This window comes from Nothoprocta perdicaria, unplaced genomic scaffold, assembly GCF_003342845.1.
Source record: "Nothoprocta perdicaria isolate Ctin4 unplaced genomic scaffold, notPer1 scaffold_244, whole genome shotgun sequence".
Taxonomy (NCBI): Eukaryota; Metazoa; Chordata; class Aves; order Tinamiformes; family Tinamidae; genus Nothoprocta; species Nothoprocta perdicaria.
Window position 1 is genome coordinate 423,602 of NW_020455471.1, and position 19,274 is coordinate 442,875.

At 55.7% G+C, this 19,274-nt stretch overlaps 1 protein-coding gene across 2 annotated transcripts; it reads left to right on the forward strand.

Annotated features, from left to right (window-relative positions):
- Window positions 1-2,318: 2,318 nt before the first annotated feature.
- PLA2G6 (phospholipase A2 group VI) lies at window positions 2,319-18,223 on the forward strand. Of its 2 annotated transcripts, XM_026039854.1 has the most exons (17): window positions 2,319-2,452; window positions 2,555-2,779; window positions 3,791-4,006; window positions 4,753-4,933; window positions 6,218-6,405; window positions 7,323-7,419; window positions 8,393-8,575; window positions 8,789-8,897; window positions 9,470-9,622; window positions 11,680-11,770; window positions 12,456-12,619; window positions 13,108-13,258; window positions 13,411-13,547; window positions 14,572-14,726; window positions 15,418-15,585; window positions 16,592-16,665; window positions 17,016-18,223. In XM_026039854.1, the coding sequence occupies exons 2-17, from the start codon at window positions 2,571-2,573 to the stop codon at window positions 17,158-17,160; spliced, it is 2,421 nt and encodes an 806-aa protein (XP_025895639.1). In that variant the 5' UTR covers window positions 2,319-2,452; window positions 2,555-2,570; the 3' UTR covers window positions 17,161-18,223. The 2 variants fall into 2 exon arrangements, with proteins under 2 accessions (XP_025895639.1, XP_025895640.1); XM_026039855.1 differs by lacking the exon at window positions 9,470-9,622.
- The last annotated feature ends 1,051 nt before the right edge of the window (window positions 18,224-19,274 follow it).

Here is a 19,274-nt window from a genome sequence, read left to right on the forward strand (position 1 = left end):
GGCGCGCGGGGCCGAGCGGGGCCGCCGGGCGCCTTTCCTGCGATTACTCACTCGCAGGATTCTTTTCATTCATAAAAACACAGTCATGCGGTGACATCATTTTTTCCCCTCCCTCGTCCCCTCCCCGCCGCGCGCACAGGGCGGCGAGGCGGCCGGGGGGCCCCCGCTGCCATCTTAGTGGTTTTAAAGGGTCCCCCCTGCCCACCGTCCCCTGCCGTGGAGGTTTTGGGGGGTCGTTACACCAGGAATTCGGGACCGGGGGTCTGCCTGGTTTGGGGGGGCGGCAGGGYGAGCACGGCTTTGCCCTCTCCCGCCCATGAGATGGGGCACAGCAGAAGCGCACACGCGTGCGAGCGGAGGGACCGCGGCGGCGAGGCTGGTGCTGGTGCTGGCCATTAACCGCAGCAGAGCCCTGAGGAGCTGCCCTTGAAATGCTTTAGAGCTGCTTTTCCCTCTTGGGAAAGATGGGGGTGGCGTGGGGGGAACAGGTTGTTTTCCCGAGGCAGTCCCGCGGAGCTGGGAGCGGTGCCGAGGGAGCGGTGGCTGCCAGAGGCTGCTACTAACGAGTAGTAATGTGTTTTGTCGGGAAGGAGAGCGCTTTTCAGGAGATTCTGTGGCAATGTCACTGCTCTTTACTGTGTGGAGGACAAGTTTATACAGATTTACCCGGGGGACCCTCCCGTTGAGTCACGAGGTTCAGACTGGACCCCTCTTGCTTCCCAAACTCCTCCTCAGATGGTTCCGTGTGTGGCTGGATTCCGTCTTAGCCCCAGCTTGGTCAGTGGTTTATGTCTGAGGGATTATGTGCACAATCAGTCCCGGATACAACTCAGGAAAACTTAGGAAGTGTCGGAARGCTCTTGCGTGCTGTGCTCGCTCCGCACGGATCTGTTGCTTTTCAGCCTTGAGGAGCAACCCTGAGAGGCGCCGCTGCCCAAGGAGGACCGTGCCTTGCAAGGAGAGCCCAAGGGGCTGTGGGGCCGCCCCATTTCTGTAGGATAAATTGATTGATTTATCRTAACTTTTGCCTATCAGCCGAATTTTTGCAGACGCCAGCCTAGCTGGCCCTGGGCTGTTGTGCCTTTATCTCCCTTCCCAAGGTCCATGGGAACATCCCACAGCAGGGACGGCCACACGGTTAATGTTTGGTGGGCAGAGAGGTAGGAGGCAGACACGAGGAGCAGGTAACGCGCTGGGCGATGGACACCGGGGCCGTGAGGGGAGGCAGTCTGGCCGGGGACAGCGCACACTCATCACACCCGGTGTCACCCACCCCGGCTTCTTCCAGGGCTCCCCCATCCCGGGGGATTGGGGGCCCTTTGGGAGATGTTGGGGAGCAACGTTGGTCCTGGGAGTGCAGYGTGGGGGCTCTCCCTGCCCCCAGAGCAGGGCTCAAACAGCCCCCAGTCCCATGCTTAAGTGCACATATATATATATGTGTATATGTGCAGGCTTGCAGGTTTGTGTGCATACGTGTGCATATAGGTGTGCGTGCATGTGTAATGCACGCATGTGTACATGTTCATGCACGTGTGCATATACACATATATGTGTGCGTGTGGGTACACCTGTGTAAGCAGCTATGTGTTTGTATACAACAGTGTATAGGCGTGCGGTGTATGSACATATATACATGCAGGGGAACGCCACCCTGCTGCCAGCTTATTATGCAAGCTGTCTGAGAGCAGGGGGAAGGATTAAATGCAGCCAGCACTGGAAATTTAGAATTAAAAAAAAAAAAAAAAAAGGCAAATCAAAAAAAACCCCAACGCGGGAAAGGGCTGTAGCCGATGTGCCAAGAGGGGCTCCGACCCGGAGAGCTGGCGCCCTGGCCCCTTTAAGAATGCGAGGGCGATCCCCGCCCTTTACCAAAATGGTGGTCGCGCCGCCCGCGAGGCTGCTTCCGCCCCTCACCAAGATGGCCGCCAGCAGACCCGCCATTACGCAACGGCGCACGTCTCCGTCCACCGCGCAGCCGCCCCCCGACCCCTCCCTACGCTCGGCCTCCTCCCATTGGCCCGCTCGCGGGGCGGGGGCTCCTCCCATTGGCCCGCTCGCGGGGCGGGGCGGGCGCCATAGGGGCGCGCGGCGGCCGCTGCCGGGAGCGGCCGTGCGGTAAGTGCGCAGGAATGCGCGCCCCCCGGCCGCGCGCGGGGCATTGTGGGCGCTCGCGGCGGCGGGGGCGAGGCGGGAGGCGCCGCCCCGGCCTAGGCCCCGGCCCCGCCTAGGCCCCGGCCTAGGCCCCGCCGCCCCTTCCCTCGTACCCGGCACCTCGGGGCGCTCGGGCCCCTCCGCCCCCATCACGGCGCCTCTCCCGGGCGCAGGGGGCTCCGTTGGGGGTGGTTTCCTCGCCAGGCTGAGGCGGTCGAGGCAAAAGGTCCGTGAGCAGCTCGGGCGCTCCCAGGAAGGGCTCCTGGATCAAAGCTGCTCCTCATGCTGCTCTTCCGCGCCGGTGGGTGTTTGCTCTTGCGCTTGGCTCTGCGGCAGGTTGCTGAGGTCGGGCAGCAGGACGGGGCCTGGCCTTGSCTGAGGTTGCCCCTGGCTTTTCCCCCAGGTCTCGCTCTGGGAAGATGCAGTTCCTCGGCCGGCTCGTGAACACCATCAACAGCGTCACGCAGATATTCACGAACCCTTACCGCGTCAAGGAGGTGGCCGTGGCCGAGTACGCGGCCCACCCCCGCCTGAGGGAGGACGGCCGCGTGGCCCTGCACAAGAACGGCCTGGCGCGCTCCTGGGACTGCCTCCTGGTCAATCCCCAGAGCCCCCAGGTCGCCTTCCGGTAAGCGATGGGCCCGCCTGGCCTGCTTGCTGCTCGGGGGCAAAGGTGTGAAGGGCTCCGGCCTCTCGACCACAGCGGGGCTCCTGGTCGGCGGGCTGAAGTGTTTGAGCAGCCAGTGACTTGGCCGGAAATGGGAAGTCCCCATGGCTGCTGGTCGAGGAGCTGCCAGAACAGCCTGCGGGGAGGAGGAAGGTGTCACCTGGCAAAGCTCAGCTGCTGTGGGGAGCAGGCCGCCACGTAACGGGCACTCAGGGCTCAGCATCTGCCCATGGACACGTCTGCTCTTACTCAAACTCTTTGCTGTTTTACAATTAGGGGCACGGGGTACTCGAGCCCCGCAGCTAATGTTCCCCAGCCRGTGCGAAGCTGCTCTGCCTTCCTGGCACGCTCTCCTTGCCATGGTGCAAGTCTGCCCTGTGATCACAGAATCACATGGTGAGGAGAAGGAGGAGGAAAGTGCTTAGCAGTAATGTTRGGAGCCCTTTGTCTCTCTGTGTGCCGGAGATGTGGAGCTCCTAGAGAGGGTCCAGCGGGGAGCAATTGAGATGATTAAGGGACTGGGACATCTCTCGTAGGAGGAGAGACTGAGTGARCTGGGCCTGTTTTCTCTGGAGAAGAGAAGGCTCAGAGGGGATATGATTAACATGTATAARTTCAGGAAGGGAGAATGCAGGGAGGAAGGGGACAAGCTGTTTTCATTGGTGGCCAGCGACAGGACAAGGGGAAATGGGCATAAGCTGAAACACAGGAGGTTCCATCTGYAGGTGAGGAGGAACTTCTTCACTGTGAAGGTGACAGAGCCACGGCTGCCCAGGGAGGTYGTGGAGTCTCCTTCTCTGGAGGTCTTCCAAACTCGCCTGGATGCCGCCCTGTGCCACATGCTCTAGGTGTGCCTGCTTGAGCGGGAAGGTTGGACTAGATGATCTCTAGAGGTCCCTTCCAACCTTGAGTATTCTGTGATTCCGTGTGACTTGCATTCGCCTTTGCCTTCCTTCCTTGCCTTTCCCGCAGGCTCTTCCAGCTTGACAATGAGCTGGACGCGGCTGCGCGCTTTGAGCAGTTTGCCGGGCAGCTGCGTCCTTTCTACGAGAGCTCCGCGCAGCCCCTGTCGCTGGAGGTGCTGCAGCAGCTTTGCGACTGCTTCCGCAGCCACCCCAGCTGGTCCGTGGCCCACGTGGCGGTGGAGATCGGCCATCGCGAGAGCTTCCGGCACAACCTCGTCCTCAGGCAAGAGGYCCCGAGGGGCCCAGGAGGGCGGTTCGGGCAAGGTGTGGGCATCCCGCCTTGGAATGGGAGCAGAGGAAGCTGCTGCTGCTTGGAGAAACGTCACAGTTGCAGTTACTGAGCTTGCAAGTTTGGCTGCCCGTGGTATCTGGCATAACGGAAATGATTGCAAAGGGTGACACCTCTRAGTCCCCTCTGGGGACCCCAGTGGCAGTCTCTGGATCTGTTGATGTTAAAGCCCAGACTGTTGGCGTGTGAGCTAAGGAGCGAGCCGCTTTGCTGGCAGCACAGCTAGAACTTGCAGCCCTCGTGGAGCTGCCCTTYGGAGGGTGTTGGGGCGCTGCACGCCACCAGAGAGCAGGAAGGRTAGCCCTGGCTTTGTGGAAATGCCTCAGAAGGGCATAAGCCTTTCTGCTTTTTCTTGGGAGAGATCCATTTAGGCAAGGGCAGAGCTGCAAGGAGTTAGTGGCCTGGGGGGTTTAGTTTATCACAGCACCCCTTGGTCGTTACCTCGTCTTATGTCCTCATTTCATGAGGGTGGTGGCAGATGCCCTGGTGGGCAGGAAGGGAGCTCTGCCACAGTGGGGGGCAGTGGCTGGCACTGCTTGGCAGCTCTTCCTTGGGGCCCTGTGTGTCTCCCACCAGCCAGGTCCATCGCGGGTGTCGCGGGTCCCTTTGGAGGGGCCGCCGGGGAGGCTCCGCGTGCCCCTGCCTGCCCCGGCGTCCCGCTGACTGCCGTCCCCCCGCAGCTGCGTCAACAGCGCAGACAGCGAGGAGGGCTGCACGCCGCTGCACCTGGCGTGCCGCAGGGGCGACGCCGCGTGCCTGCAGGAGCTGCTCGAGTGCCACGCGCGCCTCGACGTCGCCGACAGGAACGGCGAGACCGTCTTCCACTACGCCGTGCGAGGGAGCAGCCCCCACATCATTGAGGTGCGGGCAGCTTGCCGGGCTGGGGCTAAAAGGGATCTGCTGTGTGAGCGGGGGAGAGGGCTCAGGGCTTCCAGCAGCACCCAGCTGCTGTGTGTGAGCCCTCGGTGCTGACAGCAGCCCTTTCACCCCCTCTGACCRCACAGCTTCCCCTGAGCGGGCACCAAGTGCCAGCCTGCAGTGACACAGGGATGTAGAGCAAAAGATTCTTCCCCAAGTGGCTTATAGTGAGATCTGCTTCAGGCCTTAGTCTTGCCTTTCCTCAGGCCCTTGGCTCTCSTTGCCAGCTCAAGGAGCCTTCCTCGGGAGCCCAGCACAGCTTGCTCRTTGAACTGAGTGGCCTTGCACTGGGGACAGGCACTGAGACACAGCCTCAGGGCTGGAGCTTTCTCAATTGCTGCGAGGCGTTGGGCAGAGTGACTGGGTTCCTAAGGACATGAGGGGCATTTCACGTTGGGTCCTTAGGTCCATCAGTTCCGTACAGACTGCGGAAGAGGCTCTTGCCCACGCCTGTGTCCCTCTTGTTGCCCAATGTCCCTTGTGACATCCCTGCCTGCCAGACTGCGATGGGGTTTCCTAATCATGACCGGGGAGGGATGATGAGCAGGGCAGTTAGGACGTTTGTGATAACCAGATATTCCCTTCCCGTATTTCACCTTAATACCAACTTGGCTGTTTGTTCAGAGATGCTTTTAGTTCTAATCAGTCTCTTGCCTGTTGCATTTCTGTTCTTCACTGAACTGGAGAGAGAAGTTCTAAATTTCCTGCTTTCCTTGTGTGGGTTTCTTCAGCGTGGAGGTGAGGTATTTTTGTGTAATAAACCACTCGTCAAGTAACAAGTGTGAAACCTGCAGGGAGGGTAGGAAAATCCCTTTAAACATCTCTCCATGTGTATGTTTTCAACAGAATCCTGTTTGGGGTTGCAAGCAGTGGTGGGCCTGCAGGGAGGCTGAGCTCCTGGCTGCCAACTGGCCCTGGTAGTTAATGGGGCAGCAGCAATAGCAGAGGAAGCCTCTGCTTTCAGTTAGTGCTTCAGTTGGGGCTAAAGGAAAAGAACAGAAAACGTAGCTCTCCATCTTTCAGGAGAGAAAGCAAGGTGCGCTTTCATGGTACCCATGTTGGAAGAAGGGGCAAAGAGGACAGGCTGTGGTGGTGTCAGGAATGCAGTGCTCCAGGACAGCCCAATGCTCCAGTGTCCTTGGAGTTTGGGGAGAGAGAGACCGTGAGTGCTTTCTGTGTCTTTATTTTGGTGGATGGGTGGGTGACTTTTTCCTCCCTTTCTCTCAGCTCCTGGGAAGAGCCCCCACTGTTGGCTTGGACCACCTGAGCCATGAAGGGCTGACCCCTCTGCATCTCGCTTGCCAGCTGGGCAAAGAGGATATGGTTTGTGCTCTGCTCAAGTGCCGTGCCAGCTGCAGCGTCGTGGGGACCCTGGGCTACCCCATTCACGTGGCTGTGAAGTACTCCCAGACAGGGTAAGTGACCCGTGGGCCTGCCAGAGCAGAGCTTTGCCTCTCTGCAGCAGACCCGTCACTGCTCTGCGTTGCTCAAGGCTGGATCATTCCGGGGGCAGTGCTTGGTAGGGCAGRTGTCCTGGGCTGTCTTCTGCACTGCTGGGCTGGCAGAAGATTAGACATGCTGCTGGTATGGGAGAATAAGACAGAAAGTTGTTTTTTCAGCCTTTTTGTCTTTTACCTGTCTTCTCCTGGTGTCTGATATTATATGGACATCTAGAGAAAAGTAAAAATAATGTYTGTGGAAAACCCTCTTGCAAAAGGAGCTGTGAGGGGATGGTTTAGCAGTGCTTCAGCAGCATTGGTACTGCTGTACCTCTGTCTTTCAGAGTGCTCTGTCGCTGGTAAGCTTTTGTTCCAAAGTTTTCCATAATTCTTTTCTCATGTGGGCCAGAGTTACTGCTCATCCCTAATAACGCTCTCTGGAAGCAACTCAAGAGACATGTTGTTGACTTCGTGCCTCTTTTTTTTTCTTTTTTTTTTTCCTTTGTCCTTTCTCCTTCTCCCTAGAGGAATTGGAGTCTCTCTTTCTCTTTTGACTTCTAATTTGTGTAAGTATTTAACTACTCTAGCTTTTTTCCCCCGAGTTTTCTGGGGAAAAGGTGGGAGAGGAGAATTTCCTCTGAGCTTCAAGGCTTCCAGAAACACCGCAGTCCTGTCCTGGAGAAATACCCAGATCTTGCCCCACAGCTTGGAGCTAGGAAGGCTCCTTTTGGAAGAAAGTGAAATGACTGCTTTGCTGAGGAGGAATATAAGGTGTCACCAAGGAGCTGTAGGTTTATCTGAAACACTCTGAGTGGGAGGCAGATGCCGACAYGAACAGAGGTCTGAAATTGAGGTGATTCCCACAGATCCCTCCATCTCATTGTCTCTGCCAGGTGTGCCCAGGCCATCCTGGAAGCAGATGCCAGCCAGGTTCACTCCAGGGACCCTCGCTATGATGCCATTCCGCTGCACTGGGCAAAGAAGGCAGAGGTAAACAGAGCCAGCACCATGGCGAGGGCCTGGGCWGCCACCCAGCTCCTGGCAGCTGCTTAGTCCCTTCCACCACTGGCCTGTCCCTTTCCTGCACGTGTGTGTAGAGCCTTGGAAGTGCCAAACTTGAGCCAGCTGCCTGAAACGGAGCCCTGGTGTGGAGGTGGTAGGAGCTGTGCTGCCCTGACCTGATCAGTGCTGCTTGTTCTGGGGATGGAGGAGTGGTGGATCCTTGCAGGGAAATGAACTGGCTGCCTCATGCTAGTGCTTTGGAGAACTGACAGCTCCTGCCTTCTGTCTTTGCTGGGGCAATTGCAGCACTGYTGCTAGACTGTAGCCACCCCTGGGGGGAGCCCTGCTCTCGCTGCCTGCCGCTTCCAGGGAAGGCTGCAGCAAATGGAGGTTTGACAACTGCGAGGGAAGTGTGAGGTGGGCTCAGAGCTGTGCTACGGGGGTTGCTGTCCATCTCTTGCCAGAGATGGCCTGGTGAGGGATGTGATAGGCAGTGCTGGAGCACCAGTATGGAACTCCTATCAAGAAGGGAACATTCCTGTGGAAGGACTGGTTCCCTCTTGCAGTACCAGATCCCTCTTGGAAGTGTCTGGTGGAGGGACTGAGCAGACATAAGTCTTCTTGGCTTATAAAGAGCAGAAAGTCAAAAAGCAGATAGCTTCCTCCCATCTGCAGGAATTTGTCCCAGGTAGTGATTGCTTGATGATGGTTTCCCCATGCCCATCTCCTTCTCCTTGGGCTTAGCTGTTTTTCTGTACTTGCATATAAAACCCCAAAGCTTTAGCCAGGTTGTGAAACCCACCAGGGAGTTCTCCGCTTAGCAGTCGTGTCCAGAGCCAGGCTTGCTCCTCCTCACCTGCTTTGCCTGCCTCTTTGCCCATTGCTTGTTAGAGCTTCCAGAGTTTGAGCTTGCCCTCACGCTCGCCGATTCTCCCCTCACGCCGGCCTGTCCATGGCGCAGGTGACACAGCTGCTGCTCCGGCACGGCTCGGATTTGGGCTTCCGGAGCCGCACCGCCGACATGGCCCTGCACGTGGCCGTCCGGAGGGGCCGCTTCGACTGCGCCATGGTGCTCGTCACCCACGGGGCCCACACCAACGCCAAGGGCCAGGACGGCAACACTCCGCTGCACCTGGCCATGAAAGTGAGTTTTCTGCAGTGTCTGCTGGGGAGGAGGGGTTGTTTTTTCCCCTGAAGGGCTGAGGCAGTGRCAGACTAAGGCCTGGCTGTTTAGAGCGTGGGTGCATTTCTTTGGGTGATGCCTTATGAGCACTTCAGCTARTGAGAAGAGGAGGGAGGGAGAAACAGTGCACTGAGGGGAGCATGCCCCCTGACTGAGCTTTCTTTTGTCCCCCAGCAAGACCATCTAGACATGATCAAAGCCCTCATTGTGTTCGGAGGGGATGTCGAGATCCCCAATGACTTCGGGGAGACCCCAGGGCTGTTGGCGGCGCGGAGCAGCAAAGGTGAGAGAGATGTTGGCAGCCCTGCAGGGCGTGTGGCTCCTGTCTCCCTTGTTGGCCAAAGCAGTGTCGTGGGGTAGCGACAACACGCCAAGCACGAGCAGCACTTCTCCAAGATGCCCTCCCAGCTTCCAGTCGCTTGTAGTGTAGGCACCTCCTGAGCTAGTGGCTAGGCTCTGGATTAAATCTTTGAATTCCTCCCTTGTGAGGCAGAGCTGGGAAAGCTGGCACCCGTTCCTCCTCTTCAGGCTGTGGTGCTGGGTGCTGCAGGCCGCAGCAGGATGGGGCAGTGCTGCTGAACGCCCAGGCATCAGCGGGCATGGGCTGCTCTTCCAAACAAGAAGTGCGTGGCTCGCACGCCTGGGCTGCGCAGCGCTGGGTACCCCGCTGTGGGCAAGGCCTGGTGGTAGGGGAGGGATACCCAGGGTGTATTTTTCCCCTTSCCTGGGTTTTTCCAGAGGCTTTCTGAGGGTCAGTGCTGCTGCGGATTTGGTAGCACGCCCTCCTCCCCTCCCTGGGGTGTGCATACACTGACGCTCTTTCTGATCTCTGTGACTCCCTCTTCGTCACCTAAGGTGCGAACCGGAAAGTGCTCTTAGACCTGCTGCAAACTGTAGGGACCGAACGCTGCCACCCACCCAACCCTGAGTCCCCATGCCTAGCACCATCTGCGGCCTCCCTCTTCGTGGAAGGGCAGCCTCCCCCACGGAGCAGCCTCAGCAGCTTAGGTAATGCCTTCCCTGGCCCTCCCTCGCTCTCCCCCCTTCTTGCTTTGCAGTCCTCTCTCAGATCTCTTCTCCAGGCTGCCAGCAGTCTGGGGACTGTCTCCTAGCTCTCAGTTTCTCATGGCTATTCTCATTCAGGTGTTGCAGGATCCGGGCTCTTCTCTCTGTTTTTTTCCAACTGTGTAAACTCTCTGAATTCCTTTTGTTTTATAGGCCTGACACAATGCAGCTATGTAAAGAGGAAAGGGAAAACCAAATTCCTCACCCCACTGGAAGCAGTGTAGGCTGTATTTGCCTCTGTGCACTTTGTCCACCGGATCGTGTACGGATGGGAAGAGTTTCCTGGTCTTCCTTGAGGACACCACAGTGTCATATCAGCTGGCACAAGGAATATAGAAGTGTCTCACTCAGATCCTGGAGATCAGCTTGGAGAAGGAAGGGATGCAGTTTAAGGAGCAGTCATCCTGGGCACTGAGTTGACATTACGCATAGGAAGAGTCAAGCTCAGGACATCTGGTTGTGTCCTGGCTTGTGCTCTGTATCACCTATCCAGTCTATGTGAATAAGCCCGTGGGTCTATATTAGGTGTTGGGGATTTCCTCCTCCAGGAAGCTCTGTGGCTCAAGCTGAGGCAGCGTAGGCAGTTAGTGGGTGGCTTGTGGGTGGATCGAAAGGGGACACATGAGGAAGTAACAGCCCCTCTGGTCCAGTTCTTCTCTCTGCTTGGTGCCCTTTGGTGCAAAGGACCCTCCTTGAGGCTAGAGAAGAAGCTTTCCTCGGCCCTGGAGTGCGTCCGTCTCCACAAGGCCACCAGAACTGTCTTCTGACTGGTGTTGTCAAAGTGCCTTCTCTAACTCTGATGCACTGGCAAAGTAAARCCCCTTTTGACATGGCCTGTGGCTCTTGAAGACACTCCTGACCGTGTTCCTCCGCAGTTTATGRCCACTTTCTCGTCCTGGCACTAGCAGTATTTGACTCCTCTTCCCCTGTTTTTTGTTTGTTTTGTTTTTCTCTTGGTTTCACAGGCCAGCTTGTCACCTAGGTCTGACCGGTCCCTGATACCCAGGACATCCTGGGCTTACATCAGCAGAGGGGTAATGAGAAGCCACCCTGTCCCCAGAGCTCTCCTGCCTAGGTTACCTTGCAGGAGTAGACCTAGGTTACCTTGCAGGAGTAGACCTAGGTTACCTTGCAGGAGTAGACCTAGGTTACCTTGCAGGAGTAGACCTAGGTTACCTTGCAGGAGTAGACCTAGGTTACCTTGCAGGAGTAGACCTAGGTTACCTTGCAGGAGTAGACCTAGGTTACCTTGCAGGAGTAGACCTAGGTGTTGTCTCATAGTTTGCAGTAAGCTGTGTAGTGGGCGTGCTGCTGGCCTCTGCCTTCTCTCCTGCCTACGTTGTTCATCATCTGCTTTTACAAATCCTTCCTCTTTGCCAGTGCAGCTCTCTGCTCCTCCAGGATGGGGCTGCTCCTCTCTGGGGAGGCGTAGCATTTGGGGAGGAGAAGGGCAAGGTGTCTGGTGGCTATGGGTGAGACGTGTCCCCTGCAGGGAGTTGTACCCCATGGAAAAGGGAGTTGGATTTTTCTGTGTGATTATGGTAGAAATAATTTCATGCAGAGATGGGAAGTTCAGGTAGTCCAGGCAGCTTTGTGGAGGCGAAGGAGAGAAAGTAAGAAATAACAGAGGGTTTTCTAGTTCATTATAACTTAGCCTAATGTCCCTTGGAAGTGTTTGCAGGAGGGTTCAGATAGCAAAGTGGTATCACTAGCATAAAAACAATTCTTATATGAACATTGGAGTGGTGGAATGGGTTTGCAAGGAGCATCTGGAACATAGGGAGTAAAGTAGGCAGGTCAGGAGGAAGCCCTCTTCTGCTCTTTGCAACCCTGCTGCTGCAGATAGATTGCAGATGGATTGCAGATGGATTGCAAACCAGTTCTGACTCCCTTTGCTCTGTAGCTGCTCTAAAGATGCCTGCATCTCTTTCTCTCCTGTGCACACTCATTTATTTTGAACTTGTATTTAGTTTTCCTCTTGCACATTCATGGCCCTGTAGGGTACCAAGACCTTCTCTATGTTTCCACGGCGGTTGGACAGATGCTGAAGACACCAGACTCTGTGGACTCACCTAGCGAGGGAGGGAGAAAGTAAGTRAGAAACAGCTTGTGTCTGCCCATGCAGCTTGCCAGTGGAAGCTGGGTATGCAAATTCCTCTCTACCCACGTGTTTCAGAGAGCTGACATTATTTAACATCTGCAATACTGTATTTTTTTGTGAGAATTTCCCCTTCCTCCCTGTAGTGGTAAGTCTCCATTCCTACAAGCAACTTCTGTTCTTGCTCACAGCTCTGGAGCTGCAGTGAAGCCTGAACTCAGCAGATGAAGCCCCTGCTCCATCGCTTCCTTTTGCTGTGTGACTTCCTTTGGCTGAGTGACTCCCTATCTCCCTGTGCTGCCCTGATGGTTGTGCAGCTTTGCYGGCCTGTGCACTGCCTTGGCAGCATCTGCACGTCACCTTGGATGAAGCAAAGGGAGGGCTGGCACTGGGGTGGTCAGAGAGCAGAAGTGCTGCTAGCATGGACTTTGGGACCTGTTTCTGCTCCCAAGGCAGTGTTCATTACTGTGCAATAAGGGGCTTGCACATGTTTCTAGCTTGCAAGTGTCTCCAATGCAGGGCAAAGTCAGAGATGGAAGAGAGATCGAGCAGTGTGGCACCAGTGGTGATGCTTGTTTGGCCATGCTCAGGATGGACCTACTTAGCTCAGCCCTGCTTGGATCTGGGAAAGCACTGCTGGGTTTGAATGAGCCCCACGAGCCCTGTCTGTCTCTGCAGTCACGACCGGCTCCTGTGCCTGGATGGAGGGGGCATCCGGGGCCTGGTGCTCATCCAGCTCCTCCTGGCCATCGAGAAGGCTGCGGGCCGCCCCATTCGGGAGATATTTGACTGGATCGCGGGGACCAGCACCGGGGGAATCCTGGCCCTGGCTATCGTGCACGGTGAGCACAGGGCAGGGAACGGGGTCCATTCCYGCTCCTCTGCCTGCGGGAGCAGGAGATACGAGCTGGAAGCAGCCCCAGGAACGCRGGCTGAGGCTGCTTGCCCTGCCTAAGAAGGGAAGGGGCGTTCATGAATGAAAGCCTGCGTCTTGTTTCTGTGCTTGCTTCTCCTGTGAGCTGCCCTTGAGCAGCTCCCTGGCTTGCAGGAGGGGGTGTGGTGCASGAGGGCAGCTCTTCCCCTCTCTCTAAGGCGGCTTTGCGACAGGATCACTGACACTCTGGTAGTGGGAAGCTGAGCTCCAGTCTGGTGCTTTTTGTTTAATCTTCCCAGTGCTGCTGGGACAGGCAGCCAGGGGAGGGAATGGGGCTGGGAACAGCAGCTCCCGTTGCCCCCTGCTCCGGGAAGGTCCAAGCTCTCTGATGCTCTCTCTGTTCTGCCTGCCCTTCCTGTCGCTCTGTGTTCCTGCCGACGCTGCTGCCTGTCTCAGGGAAGTCCATGGACTACATGCGCTGCCTGTACTTCCGCATGAAGGACATGSTGTTCCGGGGCTCTCGGCCCTACGAGTCAGAGCCCCTGGATGAGTTCTTGAAGAAGGAGTTTGGGGAAAACACCAAAATGACAGATGTCCAAAAACCCAAGTAAGTGCTGCAGGGGGTGGCACTGATTGATGCTTTCCCAAGAGTACTGAGTACTGTCCAGCCTCTTAGAGCAGATCTGGAGGAATGTGATGTGCAGGAATTGGAGCTGTGAGTGTGTTGTTTTCCATTTTATCCTTGTTCTGTCCCCCTAGGGTCATGGTGACGGGGACACTGTGTGACCGGCAGCCGGCTGAGCTCCACCTCTTCCGGAATTACCCTGTGCCCGAGACAAAAACCTCCACAGAGTACAAGACAACTGCCTCTTTCAAACCGCTGACTCGGCCGGAAGGTCAGTGCTGCCATTCYGAGGTCCAGGTGGCTGACTGGTGAGGGTCCCTCCTCTGAAAACAGGAGACTGATGATTTCTCCTCTGCTCTGAAAATCAGGATACCTCTGGAATGGCTCATCCTTGATCTTGACTTAGTAGCTTGGTCCTAGAGGTGATTCCCTCCTTTTTCCCCTTCYCTCCTCTCTTGCCATCCCTTGTATTATGAATAGGAGCAGGTGAGGATATTCACTGGGGATGAGGTTTGCAGAGGAGGTCAGTGCATTTCCTTGGGTGCTTAAGAGCTGGCTGGAATGAAAAGGCTACCTAACTCTCAGGGGATGCAGCTGTCCCCACCTTGCTGCTTTTGGTCCAACCCATATAACTGATCCACACTCACAGTAGTAGCAACRAAGCTGATAGAGTGTAAATTAGGCCCAGGATACAGAGGAAGTGATGAGAACATCTTTTCAGGGCAGAGTTTTGCGTGTCCAAGCAGAGCCCCTGCTGCTGCCAAGATGAGATGCAGAACCTGCTGAGATCACGAGCATGTCCCTCTCCTGGCTGGCTGGCCTTGCACAAGCCAACAGGAGATGCYTTTTCACAGAATGATTGRGGTTGGAAGGGACCTCTAGAGMTCATCTAGTCCAACCCCCTGCTCCAGCAGGGACACCCAGAGCACGGGGCACAGGGCAGCATCCAGGCGGGTTTGGAAGATCTCCAGAGAAGGAGACTCCACAGCCTCCTTGGGCAGCCTGTGCCAGGGCTCTGGCACCCTMACAGAGAAGAAGTTCCTCCTCACATGGAGATGGAACTGTCCGTGTTGCAACTTGCACCCATTACCCCTTGTCCTGTCRCTGGCCACCACTGAGAAGAGCGTGGCCCCTTCCTCCCTGCATTCCCCCTTCATGAACTTAGACATGTTAATCAGCTCCCCTCTCAGCCTTCTCCAGAGAAAACAGGCCCAGCTCAGTCTCTGCTCTCCCTGGGCCCTCGGTGACACGGGTGCTGTGCTGCAAGGCTCCCCCGTGCTCTTTCCTCCCTGCAGAGCAGCTGGTGTGGCGCGCGGCCCGCTGCAGCGGCGCCGCTCCCACCTATTTCCGACCCATCGGCCGCTTCCTGGATGGTGGCCTCCTGGCGAACAACCCCACCCTCGATGCCATGGCCGAGATCCACGAGTACAACAAGACCCTCGTCAAGAAGGTGAGGGACGTCCTGGCCCTCAGCGGTTTTGGAGGCTCTGTTGGCTGCAYTGAGCCTTGCTTAGAGGAGCAGGTGGCTTAGGAATGGATTTTTATTTATGTAGTGGAAAAACAAGCTGTCCTTGCAGCAACCTTGGAGAGGTGTATGGGAGGTGGAATCTGTGTTGGGAATGATGACTTAAAGGTGAAAYGCCTCTTGTAATAAGGTGCACAAGATGGACAGGCAGGAATCGTGGGGGAWAGTCCTTGTCTGTGCTGCTTTAACCAAGGATGGTTCAGTTGGTAGTTGTGACTCATGTGGGTCCTTTTGTGCCCCAAATGAGTTGGAGCAGGAGGTGCTGGGGCACTCAGCGTGGCTGAGGAACAGATGCCTCCCGTGGCTTGACCAGATGCCCAGAAACATGACTAACTGCAGGCAGTAASTGCTCCCTGAACCGTGGGGAGGCTTTTCCCCAAACAGCTACCGAGCCCTTGTCACTGACAGATCGTTTTGTGGCCAGCTACTCCCAGGATTTATCAGGGTGATCCCATGGAGTTGGACGTAGCTCGAGATGGGTAGCAAGGGGCAGCGAGCGCTGCTTTATGAAGCCCCCTAGGTTATGCCTGTCTTAGCAGGCAGTCCTAACGAGAATCCGGAGACTGTTCCACCCCAGTTGTTGGTCTTGGTAAGCACATGGTTTGTTGGTCTGCAGGGGCAGAAGCAGAAAGTGAGGAAACTCGGGCTGGTGGTTTCCCTGGGGACCGGGAAGCCTCCGCAGGTGCCGGTGAGCTCTGTGGATGTCTTCCGGCCCTCCAACCCCTGGGAGCTGGCGAAGACTGTGTTCGGCGCCAGGGAGCTCGGCAAGATGGTCGTGGATTGTGTGAGTACTGGGGGGCAGGGAACGGTGGGAAGGAGCCCTGGAYGTGCTTGGGAGAGGGAGCGAGGGTTTCCCATGCTCGGCCCTTTCCTTTTGGAAGGAAATGGGAAGTGGAGTTTCCCTGGAACTGCTCTGGCCATGACCAGTTCAAGGAACAGCTGTAGCAGCAGGTGACCCAAGAACTGCTGGAGCAGGGGGGCTGAAGCCCTGCCTGCCTGGAAGCGTTTCAGGTGCCAGGGAAGATGCCCTTGCAGCAGCTCGTGTGCAGGAAGGGCTGTTGTCAGTGCCCCTAGGAAAGGGGATTCGGGAGACTCCCAAGTAYTGCTGCCCACAGGGGCTGAATAGCATCTGAGCGACCTGGCCAAAAAATACCAGCCTCAGAAAACAAAATCATTCACTCTAAGGATTAAAGTTTCCTTACTGCCACTGTGAGAGTGAGCTAGTGTTAGAAAAGTGGGAGTATCACTAATAAAAAGCAGTAGGTCAGCGCTGTGGTTAGGAGTGTAATAGGCATATGTTGTTGCAAGCTTCACAAAGAAGCTCCTTAAGATGTTACAAATGAAAACAACTCAAGTGAATGAAAGCCAGAAAGATCAGAATTAAGGTTCTGGCTGTAATTTTGATTCTGTTGCTTTATCTTCCTTCAGTTTCCTAAAGCCAGAAAATACCTTGGAGGTTTCATTTGCCTCCCTAGTCTTTTATGTTAGGCGTCTGTGGGAAATTGTCCCAGGACAGACCTGCAGTGGCTGCAGGCTCTGCTAGCATTGAGCTTGTGGAACATCAGTGGATGGAGATGGTTCCAAGGAAGTTGATCTGGAGCATCTCAGTGGTTTCTTTAGGGGAATCCTCTCCTTGCTGTGGGGAAGGGCATCTTTGCCAGCCAGGATCCTCCTAGTTCCCTCTTTCGCCCTGTGGCTTGTGTAGTTCATCTTGGTGCAGGGAAGCGGCTCGCAGGCCGGGGAGAGGAGCGTGACAGCGGGGCTGTAACTGCAGGTCTCTCCTCCTGCAGTGCACTGACGCAGATGGCCCAGCTGTGGATCGTGCCAGGGCCTGGTGCGAGATGACAGATGTCCCATATTTCCGGTAAGAGCTTCCTTTCCACCTTCTGCAGAGCTTTTTTTAGCCCTCTCCCTTTGTTCCTGGCTGCCGCATGAGTCATCCCAAGTCCTGCCCTCACAGAGGATGGCCTGCCCAGGCCTCTCTTACATAGGGTGAGCTGCTGAATCATGGTTTGCCTTGAATGGCAGCTTGGTCCTTGAAGGAGAGGCAAGGCCTRGCCATGGCCCTGCTCTGCCAGCCTCCCGGGTAAAGGGGAAGCGAGGGCCTGGCACCAGGAGCCAGCTTTTAATTTAACAAGTCTCGTGCCGAGCCTCTCTTGCTGCCCTGTTGCCCTGGTGTGTGCCCCGCCGGTGATGCTCTCCTGGCGCCCACAGGTTGAGTCCTCAGCTGCACACAGACGTGATGCTGGACGAGGTGAACGACACGGTGCTGGTGAACGCCCTGTGGGACACGCAGCTCTACATCTACCAGCAGCGGGAGCAGCTGGAGCAGCTGGTGCGGCACCTTCTCGCCCGATGACTCGCCCGGAGCTGCCGGCTCTGCATCCCCGTGTCACTGAGGCGGCCCTGACTTGCTCTGGAACCGAGGTGTTGGCGTGAGGGACAGGACTAGTAAGAAGTGTGGAATTAATATTTAGAAGGCAACACCACAATGCACATACACATGTATTCCGGGACACAAACACCTATATTCCAGGAGAGCTGAGAAAGGCTCAGGTGTGGAGGACTGTTCTCGCTGGGCTGTTGCCTGGTCTCTGATGTTTGTGCTTGAAGCCCAAGCCCTCAGTGTTGCTGCCCTGATGTGACTGTACAGCCCTTCCCAGCAGCTGGAGCTCCCACTTCTCTTGTGATCCAGCAGCTGGAGACTGGGAGACTGCCCGCTTTGTGTGCAGCGCCTCTAAGGGCCCAGCACCACACACCTTCCCACAGAACAGGCCAATATCAGATAAGGCTTCTAGGATTAGCTGCCCTGCTTGGCCTGAGATGTTTCCTTGTGCACAATATAGGGGGGAAAAAAGGGGATTCTTCCCTCAGCAGACGCTGTTTGAAGGGGAGTAAGCACTTTGCCCCTTTCTCCAGTAGATCTGGACRCAGAATAGTGCAGTTGGCCTTGAGAGAAGGGGAAAGCTTTTGTGAATTGCTTGTATTTGGTAACAGCCCTTCCCCTTTTCCCTCAGAGATGGGCTGGCAACCCAGCTTCTGATTGTGCCTCGTGGGGAACAGACCCCAGCAGAGGTGATGTCAGAGGGCACAAAACAGTTGTCCGACTTSTTATGATGTTTAAGAAGAGGGGCAATGTCCTTGGCTGCCCAGAGAGACTTGGGAGATCACCAGCAAGTTGATTGTTGGTCTTGGTTCCTAATGTGCAATTGAAATGCTCTGAGATCAACTCCTACCAAATAAACTGACCATGTGAAAAGCTGAATTATCATTTTTTACTTTTAYTGCTGAAAACCTCATCATGGATGACTTCTGCATTACTCCAAGTTTCTGCAGTATGTTTTGCAGTGTTTATTAATGATTTATTTATCTGCTCAGGTGAGTTCTGAGGAAGGACCTAGAAAAAGCGGAACTGTGAATTCTTAATATGTTGGTTTTGACGGGATGGAATACTATTGTGAGCAGTGTTGCTGTGCAAAACTAACCTGACCTGAATAAAGAGCTTGGGACTCAATTCCACTGTCGTGCAGCCCGTGGTTGTCTTGTCTCTGTCCATCCTGCAAGATCCTAACGGGACTCTGAGCTTCTAGTCTGGGTGTTTTCTACAGGTAGAAAAGAAGAAATTGGGCACCTTGAGGTATGTAATTGTACCCTTTATCTGGAGTAGAGAGAGGAATGGAATGGCCTGTTCCTTAAGCCAGACCTGGAGGTGTTTCTGTGCTGCGGGTGCATTGGCTGTCTTATAAAATGCAGCACTATAAGGCTTGGCTTGTTGCTTGCACCCAGTGGAAGTGCTTTGGGTCAGCTCTGATGTGAGGATCCACCTGGCCTTAGATCAGACTTAGCAAGAAACCCTGAAATCGCTCAGGATACARCTGCCTCCCCTAAGTGATTCCTTTAAGAGGTAATTGCTGCAACACTGATTGGCCTGGTGCCCCCGGCTCCCTAGGGCTCAGTGTGGGTGCTGGCCGAGTGAGGAGGGGGACTGAAACTTCATTGCCTGCCTTCTGACTTGTATTTTCACAAATGACATTACAGACTGAAGGGGCTACTAATAAGGAGCAAAGATTTTATTTTCTCATGTGATGGAGGGGCTTGCCACCTCAGGGAAGGTGTCTTGGCAGGAATATTGAGTATAAAACCTTGTGTTTTGCGGGGGAGAGAGCAGACATTCCCTTCTGCTCTATGTCTGCAACTTCCACTCTCTTTATAGGTCTGCACGGGCTTCCCTGGATAACACTGCTCRGGATCCTGGCAGGCAGGGAGAGCAGAAAGGTTTGGGCACGGGCTTGTGGAAGCAGGAGAGAGACTCAGGGCCCAGAAGGCTGAGACTGGGAGAAGCAGAGGACAAGGAAGGCAKTAAGGACTTAAACCCGCTTAGAACTTTGCTTGCTTTTCCCCGCGGCTCTCGCGTTGCTGCCTGCGCTCGCAGGCTGCCGGGCAGCTCCGCGCTGCGGCCGAGGGGGCTGAAGA